Raw genomic sequence first — 10,299 nt, 5'->3', positions numbered from 1 at the left:
GAAATTTTGCCATTAATCACCGACGGATTATTTTTCGTCGATTTTTGATAAGTTTTTTTGTTGTGTGTGTAATTTTAAATAATTATTTTAAGATTTAACATGTTTTCTTTACTAAAATTTTATTAGAATCATCTGGTGAAATTTTACGCGTTCGGTCATTATCAAATTCCTAGGTCCGTCTAGAGGGTCTTAACTGGATAGCTCACATCAACAAAAGCATTCCACTGTATTAAAAAAGCTGAAGAATTCATTAAAGTAGATGCATGAAAAACACATGTAAACAGTAAACGAATAAACCTCTGATTAATCAACTTCATATATATATATATATATAATACTATCAACTTATTCAAGCAAATTAATGTGCATGTCGGTCCTAATTTGATTTGATCCCTAATTATTGAAATAGCTTTACCCCGGTCGGCAATTTTAACTTTTAGGAATCGCACGGTTTTTGCCCTAGCCTCATATTTTTTTTTTCTTTGGACAATGAAAGTTTAGCTTTCTTTTTCTTCATTCTAGCAAATGGTTATAGCTTCAGACGAATTTTCTTGATTGTGCATCAGTGCATGAAAAGACTTATTAAGTTTCCATGCATGAATCTTGGTAAATGACCTTATAAGTTGATATAAAAAATATAAAGTCCAATATTGAAGTTTCTTAGAAGAACTCCTGTGTGAGCGAATCTGAATCGTCATCTTTTTTTTTTTGAATAATTATTGTTTTTAATAATTTCATATCCATCCACACATAAGGTAATCAAATCGAGCAGAACCGAATAATAGTGTGTTCAAGTTTGGTTTGTTTAGTATCAAGTCGAATTTCGAACTTTATTTATGGAATACTTTGAGGCTCACGAACTTAATCGAGCGTATACGAACTTTCTAAATTTATATTTATATTCAAAATATTAATTTAATTTCTTTTGAATATAAATTATTTTCATTCAAAGATAATAAATATATTAATTATTTTCTTATAACAACAGAGCTAATTAAAAATTTAATACAATTATTATTAATTTTAGTAGCTAGATAAATATAAGTTGTGCATGCTAATAATTTATAATTTTCAAACTGAATCACTTAACGAACGTGTTCACGAGCTAACAAGCCGAATACTATCAAGTTCAAGTTTGGTTTGTTTATTTATCAAATTTCTCTAAACGAACTTGAACGAGCTTTTTTCGAGTCGAGAGCTCCAGATAGTTTGCGACCGGCTTGATTGATTTACAGCCCACACGAGTTGTTGTCCTTTTTGTGTGAAATTTACATGAAAAAAAGTTGTATTGAATCGCAACCCTCATAAAATTGCTTTCTTTTCTTGATTAATTTCCATTGGTAAAAACTAAAAAGTGAAAATACCGAAAACAATTATGAAGTTTTTCTTTTCCGAAAAAACAAAAAAATATATGAAGTTGATTATGCGGTTTTATAAATTTGTAGGTCTAGAATTGCCAACTCCTCTAGTTATGGGATTAAAAATATTACCCACCCAATAATTACGGATCAAACTAATTAAACTGAATATATTCAGCCCATGTTAATTAAGATACTAAATCCAATTTCCTACGTCAATTAATCGTGTCCACTGAAAGGAACAAATTTTTTTAAAAAAAATTAAAATTAAGTGGAAGATGCGTGTGTAAAACATCATTAGATTTAGCTCCAATTTGATGGGCCTTGAATGGCTTTAATTGTGTTTGTTTTGACACATTTAAGTAGTTACTTAAAAATTAAACAGCGAGACGTTAGTTTTCTAAGAAATGGCACATTGTTTTAAGGTATAAATTTCTACCATTATTTTTCTTGGAATTAAGAAACTAAATCATAAATTCGTTCCAGATCTAGATACATTAGTGAGGCTTGTATATTAACTGACAAAGACTAATCATAAAGGAAACGTGAACCACAAAAATCAATTATATATGTGTGCATATATATATATATGGCTCCATCATATAGTTTGTTAGAAATAGATCCTAGCGATGACGCTTAAATGTTGCTATCGACTTGACCATATACTTAATTATACAATAAGAATTTTGCTAGATTAATTGAACTTCGGAATTTTTTTCTTGACTCTAGTACGGTAGTTGAAAATGAGTTCAATATAATTTATTTCGAATTAAATTATATATGTAACTTAATAGATATGAAAATTTGAGATAAATAAAGATGAGAATAGTGTACTTACGAAAATGAGTTCAATATAATTTATTTCGAATTAAATTATATATGTAACTTAATAGGTAAGAAAACATGAGATAAATATACGCAAATAAAGATGAGAATATTGTACTTATAAACGTACGATATTCTTGAATTTAGTTATATTATGAAATTTGTTAGAGCATCGAGAGTGGAGGCTTGCAGAGCGGGCGCACACCGGCTCCCGCGAGCCCCTCACCAATGCTGCGCAAGGTTGGCTCGCTCCGGGCTTCCAGTTCCTCGCCGGACTTGTGAGGACAATTTTTTTTTTCTTTGAGTTTATAGCCGTTGCAACGACTATCAAGTTTATTTTTTTTATAATTTTTTTATTTTTTTCTCCTATAAATAGTATAGTTCCACCCTTCAAATTTCACACAACATTCTTCTTTCTTATATTTTAATTTATCTTCCTTTAATTTAAATTATGCTAGAAAAGATGACTGATAATTGGGGAAATTGGTGGAACAACCACCTCCAAAATCCATTTTCGGGTAATCAAAATTTGTTCGGAGGAGCCTTCTCCTACCTCGGGTCTTGAGGGAATTAACTTGAATGCCAATTTTGCAGCAACGGTAAATGATGATGCAGAGGAGATACCCGTTATGCTGACTACGACGAAACAAAGAGGCGGTTACACTCTGGACGAGACGACGCTCGTATGCGGCTTGTATGCCGAGGCTACGCTCAACGTCGTGAAGGGAGCCGCTCAAAAAGCTGTTTAAGTTTCAATTTTATGTATTTTAGTTTAATTCTATTTGGGGCATCATCGTCCCCAAATACAGTGAGCAACGGCCTCCCAATACCATCCAATGCGGCTTGAAACAATCAAGTCGCACTTCCAAAGGGTCCAAAAGGACGTCAAGGTGTGGGAGGCCATCTACAACAAATGCCGAGCGAATTAGGCCTCCGGTATGGGCGATGATCAAATCATGGATCAAGCGTTGAAGTTGTATGCCTCCGAGCATGGAGGTGTATTCAAATATCTCCATACTTGGCATGTTCTCCGCGAAACTAAAAAATTCGCGTCTATTGACGAAGATATTCACTCTGCCAAACGTTCGAAGGGCTCGGACGGTCTCTACACGTCGACTTCTAGCGAGCCAAGCATCTCAACGAAGCCCCCAGGGCTAAAAGGTGGTAAAGAGAGACAAATGAAAAGGCAAGAAGAGTGCAGAGTCGTTGAACGAGCAAAGACGGATAGTCGAGGCCATGAAAAACATGGTGAACGTGATGGATATTTTCTCCAAAACTCAACGAGACCTCGCTGACTCTCTCATCATGTCCAAAGATACCTTCCAACATGAACCCCAACGAATTGATGCTTCACTTGAAAAAGATTGAGGAAATCAAACGTCGCGATGAAATTTTAAGTTTTAGAATTGTAGGTTTTTTTCATGTCCTTTTAATTTGGATTAATTTAGGTATTTTTTATGAGTTAATGTGCTCAATTAGCCCTTCTTGTATAAGAAAAGGAAAAAGTATCCACCCAAATAAAAATATGAAAAAACTAGTATTTTTTATGTAAATGTACAATTATACCCTTAATGATATTTTATATTGTTATACACTTTTTCATAAAAGTGTGTAATAACATAGAAATGTGTGTAACAGTGTAAAATACACTATTACACACTTTTAAAAAAATTGTGTAATAGTGTATTTTACGTTGTTACACACTTTTCACAAAAGTGTGTAAAAACGTAAATGTGTCTAATTGCGAAAAAGTTTGTAACAATGTCAATACACTATTACACACTTTTTCGCTTCTAAAAAGTGTGTAATAATGTATTTTACACTGTTACACACTAAAAGAGTATTTTGGTCAGAAATGTTATTATTTTCATATTTTTATTTATATGGCTAAAATTTCCTATGGCTAAAAGGTTTTGGCTACACTAGGGTGTTGCCTCTATTTTTTTTGTATGTGATTTTAAATTTTAATCAATGTAGTCATAATTTTTAATTTAAATGAAATTTATATTGTTAAACTTAATATTAAAGGTAATTTAAAAAACGTTAAAAATAAAAATATAATAGAAAAGAAAATTTAAGAGCCCAAGCCGAGTATGAAAAAGAGACTCTTAATTAAATGGTGAAGAACACTTTTGAGAGTTTCTATGGACTCTTGAATGGTTATGTGGATATCCTCGGTAACACCATCATGAAAAAACGAATTGATTTTAATAAATTCAACATCGTAATAAAATATAGTAAAAGAAGATATCAACTTCGTGATAAAATGAAATTAAAAGCGAGGGATTACAAAAAAGGAAAAAAAAAAAAAATACACTAGTTACAAATTTTGAGGAACCTATGCTAACAACTAAAAACAATCTCGTTATTCTTAGTACAGTTCTCCATATTTGCTAACCAATTATTGATCCATCTATACAAAATGCTAAGAATACAATTAAATCGACATATATATATATGTATATAAATGTATATGTATATCCTTTTATTACGTCTGACAAATTCATTTTGACTATTCACATTTGATTCGCAGAAAGACCGTTGATCTCCCGGAGAGTGACGTGTCCTAGCTACCACTTTTGTACACCATGAAAATGTACACCTCTGCAGCCATAAGGTACTTCCACGTATTGCCTATAACATCATCAAGCTAGGGATTTATTGATGGACAAAAAACAAACAAGAAATTAATGGGAAAAAAAGAAAGAAGAGAATTGAAGGTATTTGGTTGATAAGAGAAAGAAATTAAGAGAAGGTGTGGGTGTAGAGAGAGATCTAGAGAGAGGTTATTCAAGATGGAAATCAAGGTAAGGTAAGGAGGAGACATTAGCCAACAAACCCTCCCAATCCAATTCTCCCATTTTGAAGGTTTCTCCCTGCCAATGATTCCCTGCAGCCCCAACCAATTCCTCTACTTTGATGCTTTGATTATTATCATTATTATTGAGATAATGGGAATCGTTGACACTAGTGATGTTGTTGTCATAATTGGAGGTGGTGTTGTTCACTTCCAATCCAGGGACAGAAAGGTCATTTTCCAATGCCATGACATAGGGTTCCATCGCCCCATAGTCCCCCAAAACCCCCCCACCAACCTCATGCTGCAAGTTGAACATCGGAACGGCGCCGTTTACGTCGAAGATGTTGTTGTTGAAATGGTGATGATGATTAGGGTTGAAGGGGTTCCCGAATTGGGTGGCCATCGACGAGCACGACGAGGAGGAGGAGTCCATGCACACGCCGCCTACCTCGTACTCTTGCATGAACACCGTCCCCCCTCCGCCCACGCTCGCCTTCAGCTGCTGGTCGGAGGAGTCGCTGTTGTTCGGAGACGACGAGGTGGTCGTGTTTCCCGCGTTCTTTAACCTCTTTTTGATCGTAGAATTCCAAAAGTTCTTGATCTCGTTGTCAGTCCTTCCGGGAAGACGTGCTGCAATCTGAGACCACCTGTTGCATAGTAAATTAATTAATTATCGTGTTAATTCAATAATAGTAATAGTAAATTAACCCCCCCAAGTTAGTTAATTAAATCTTGTGTTTTTGTTTTGTCGTAGAATGCAAGTTGGTCTCTGCATGGGTGTATTTATATATAAGGCTTCCGTATCAGTGTATGCTTTGTGATTAATCATGAATCGTAGACCAAAGAAAATAATAATAATAATAATAATAATAATAATAATAATAATATAAAAAATTATACTACTATAAATTAATAAGTGATACGTCTAATAATGTCTCTTTCCCATTGGTTGGTCAATTTAGTTATATGAGTATAATTTTGTTCAATCACAATTGCAGATATTCTAGTCAATTTTTGCAAACTAATTAATTGAATAAAACCGGTCGAGTTGCATACATGAATGAGGTTTGAAGCTCCAATAAATAATTACCAGCCATATGGTAGCTTGACAAGTGTTTATTCATAAAATAAAATAAATAATCACATTAGACAAAACACACACACACACACACACATATATACACGCTTATATTAATGTTTTTATTGTTGAGTTCTGGGATATAAGTAACAGTAGTTGTAGATTGATCAATTAATAGAGGTTTTCAATCTGTTTTATGCTTCATTTTCCTTGAGCGCATATATATATACTCTGAAATGGTAATGAATAAATGGAACCTGTAGTAGTAATAATCCTGATCAAAACCCCAAAATGAGCACTATACCCACCTAATCTAGTCTAATTAAATTCATGAAATTAATTGAATAAATTCTGTCTTGCATATACAGAAGTTTCTGATACCTGATCAGTTCGTTGCAAATACTATAGACTCTTCAAAAAAAAAAAACAGCTACATAAATTCTCAAAGATTAATAAAAATTTATACTACATGATATCCACTTTTAATAACTTGATTAATTAACCAGAAATGCGAGGGGATACAAAAAATGATGGCAATACATGCATATGAATTTATTTGTGATGAATTGATGATGATGTGATTAGTAATTTGGGCATTAAATAATTAGAAATGAAAAATGATGGTACCTGTTGCCAAGAATGGAATGCAAATGGATGATGAGATGCTCCTCCTGAGGGGAGAAGGCGCCGCGCTTGAGATCGGGGCGGAGATAGTTGATCCAACGGAGGCGGCAGCTCTTGCCGCAGCGCTGCAGCCCCGCATTTCTGGCAATGTCGCTCCAGCAGCCTTGCCCATTCGTCACCATGTAATTCATCAGCTTCTCATCTTCCTCGGGAGACCACAGCCCCTTCCTCAGCTTCGCCTTCATTATTGCACCACCATTGTTATTCACTTTGTCTTTCACCATCATCACATTATTATGCTCAGGCTTCCTCATCCTTGGCTGATGATATATTCTCTCCTCTCCCAACTGGGCTTGATGGAGACTGTGAAAATGAAGATAAATAGATGAGCATAATTAGAGAGAGAAAGAGGGGAGGATTATGTGAAGTGGAAGCAAAATATGTTGCAATTCTCATACACATATGATGATTACCTTGTGAGTGAAGAAATTCCCATGGCTAATAAAATAAAGAGACTAAGATAGAGTCAAAGACAAGAAGACCTAACGTCGCTTTCTTTCAAGGTCCCCCTCCAATCCGTTTTCCACTCCACCCCCCCTCTCTCTCTCTCTCTCTACTTAGCAACAACTAATTTTTGTATTTAACCACCTTTCTTTTTTTATAATTAATCCTCTCTACACTATTCAATCCATACACTCGTTTAAACAATTCATGCCCCACTTACCATCACCATCATCATCACCATTACCACCCTATTAAGCTCTCTCTCTCTCTCATGGTGCGTTGACACGTATGTTACTTGAGTTTTTGGAATGGAAGTAATTACGCTCAAGAAATATTTTAAGGGCTCAATGAGGACCACATTTTGTTGAAATAAAAGCTAATTTATGAGGGCTTCATCATATTTCAAAGCTAATTATGTTTATTCAAGTATAAGATACTACTAGTTATTAATAGTTAATTCAAATTGTTGAGTTTTATTTCTCAATGTAGTAAGTATCTTTTGGACTTTTTGGATATTGCCTTTCTTTTTGAACATACATCTATATATTTAGTTAAACTTTTTAATATATTAAGACCAAATGCAATATATACAAATCCTGGAATTGGTTGTGATGGCATGCAGTAAATAAAAGTATACATAATTTAATTGAGTAGTATTATTTGATGGGATTGATTTTGGTAACATGAAAGTACGAGAATGAAATTGTAAGCATATGTCTGTCGGAGTGAGTTAACGCTATTCTTAAGCAAATTATCTGTCGACAGAAATATGAGAGGATTTGTTTATTTTTGTTTTGGGAAAGCCGTTGGTATATCCAACCAATGAATAATAAACCGTTACTATTCAAACCAACCCTTCATCAACAAGCCATAATCAACATATACACGACAATTTATCAAACGCCATTGTACTTCCATTCCTCACTCAAATCATTACTTCTTTGTTTCAAGGAATGTATAATGGGTATCAAAAAAGTTACTCTTATTCCTCATGTATAGTATAGACTATCTATTTCTAGATTAACTAAATACTAGTACATAACTAATTAATTAAATTTGCATAATTAAGTTCAACTTGTATGTCTATACAACCTAGAAGGAAGATGTTTTTGTAGATTAAAGTGGTTATATATTATTATATAAATGTACATATGGTTGAAGTTGAGGATAATGATGAGTAATTCTTACTTCTTATAAAGATATACACTGATGATTTGAGAGGATTGCTTCATTTGCAGACTTCATGAACACAGAAGGGTAGCTTTCACCACCTAATAATCGACCGAAAATCGTGAGACATGCTACGAGCTAAGACAAACTACATGTATGTATACCCATTGATTTTTCAACGATAGGCATCGCCAGATTTTTAATGCAAGACACATATTATAATACAAAAAAGAATAAAACATTATGTATATGTATGTTGTGGATTTGCATGCCGAATGAGACCGATGTTGTCTGAAGAAAGGAAAGGCAAAGAAATAAAAGGAAAACTGTGAAGGTACTCAAGAGTCTCTCAAATCCTCCATGAACACATGTACAAAACTAGCTGTATATACTTTTCCATCCATACGCCATTTCTGACCTTGCCTATTAAGACATTAATTAATTAATTCAATGCCACATGTAGATTCAACATTCATCCAATTTTGCTTTCCAACATTTTTATATGGGCTAGCTGGACAATTTTAGTTGACAGTTTCTTTCATGTTCCACATCATTTTTATCATCTTTCTTTTGTAGAAATTAATGGAACCAAATTTGGGATTTTTTTTATGTGCTGTGTCTGCATAATGAGACACTTAATTCCAGTTTCTCAATCTTTAGTAGTATTTATTTTCTGGTATAATTTTATCTTGCATTTCTATTAAAATAGGGTCTTGTATATGCTACTTTAAATGTATGTAAGCCGTGAATCTTGACCGATACACACACATATATAATATATGTATCTAAATGAGTGAGATATACAATTAAGCAACATGATGAAAGTGTACTCCATCTAAAAAGAACATATGAAAGTGTACTACGAGATATATCGATCGGTACATGTGTAAATATATTCATTGATGCAATTGTATGCATATGTTTCATGAACCATATTATTATCAGGGTAAATATATTCATTGGCGCAATTGTATGCATATGTTTCATGAACCATATTATTATCAGGGTAAATATTAATAGCCAGACTAATTACCTGTAAATTCAAAATATTTTCACAAATTTTGAAATTATATATATATTTTTTTTTCATTCAGAATTCATAATTTTTTGTTTTCTTCTAATTAACTCTGGTCATCGATTTTCTTCGATGTGACTATCGACCCCCTTCCTCCTCCCCCAAACCCTAACAAAAATATCCAACCTAAGCATAGTTGCAAAAAAGTATCCAAACATTTCAAAAAGATCACGTTTATGTCCAAAAATTATTTTCGGCTCCCAAAGATGAAGTATCTCGCCGAAGTGCCATGTGACGTATCTGACGTGGCCCAAAAATAACCGAAAGTAGTTTTTGTCAAAAAGGTTGAGGATTGAGATCTTATTATGCTAATTGTAATAGAAATGGTGTTTTTTTAAGGAATTAAGTGTTTGATATATCTTTTTATTTTCATTATAAGACTTCCACATCTATCAGATATGCTACATGCATGCTCCGCCGGTCAGAAATAATTTTTGGAACATTGGATATATTTTCTTGCAATTTGGAACATTTTCATTGATTTGTGCAAATGTTGAGACAATAACTGATATTTATCAGTAGTATTATTTGATTCATTTTTATGTAGTACTAATTATTCCTTCGTCCATGAAAGAACTTTGTATTTTTTTATTGGGATGTCCACAAAAGACTTCCCATTTATTTTTTGTCCATACCCAACCAATAATAAATATCCTATTTATCTTTACTTTTCATCACTCCCAATATTAATTACTCTCTCCGTCCCAATTCAATATGTCATAAAGGTTGGACACAGATGTTAAGAAACTAATAGTTTGTAATAAAACAGGAGAAAGAAAGTAACTTCATTTGAGAATATATTTGTCAAAAAGTTTGAGAGAAAAATGAAGATATTATTATTTAAATGGGAAGAAAGGTAATTATG

General features: G+C 33.2%; 1 protein-coding gene across 1 annotated transcript; it reads right to left on the bottom strand.

Annotated features, from left to right (window-relative positions):
- Window positions 1-4,416: 4,416 nt before the first annotated feature.
- On the bottom strand, window positions 4,417-7,129 carry LOC131022243 (transcription factor MYB83). Its single transcript, XM_057951710.1, has 2 exons — window positions 6,689-7,129; window positions 4,417-5,630 (listed from the first exon to the last, which is right to left on the bottom strand). Exons 1-2 carry the CDS (start codon window positions 6,997-6,999, stop codon window positions 4,970-4,972), a joined length of 972 nt encoding a protein of 323 aa, XP_057807693.1. The 5' UTR covers window positions 7,000-7,129; the 3' UTR covers window positions 4,417-4,969.
- Window positions 7,130-10,299: the final 3,170 nt, after the last annotated feature.

The sequence above is a fragment of the Salvia miltiorrhiza genome, chromosome 4, assembly GCF_028751815.1.
Source record: "Salvia miltiorrhiza cultivar Shanhuang (shh) chromosome 4, IMPLAD_Smil_shh, whole genome shotgun sequence".
In the NCBI taxonomy this organism is placed as follows: Eukaryota; Viridiplantae; Streptophyta; class Magnoliopsida; order Lamiales; family Lamiaceae; genus Salvia; species Salvia miltiorrhiza.
The sequence above is the reverse complement of the archived record's forward strand: the minus strand, read 5'-3'. Positions and strand labels throughout refer to the sequence as shown.

What these genes read in the sequence shown, in the direction of transcription:
- LOC131022243 (XM_057951710.1), bottom strand. Translation starts at nt 6,999, where the DNA reads ATGAGGAAGCCTGAGCATAATAATGTGATGATGGTGAAAGACAAAGTG. An exon ending in CATTCCATTCTTGGCAACAG is followed by an intron (nt 5,631 to 6,688) that starts GTACCATCATTT and finishes ACTATGCAACAG; the next exon opens with GTGGTCTCAGATTGCAGCAC.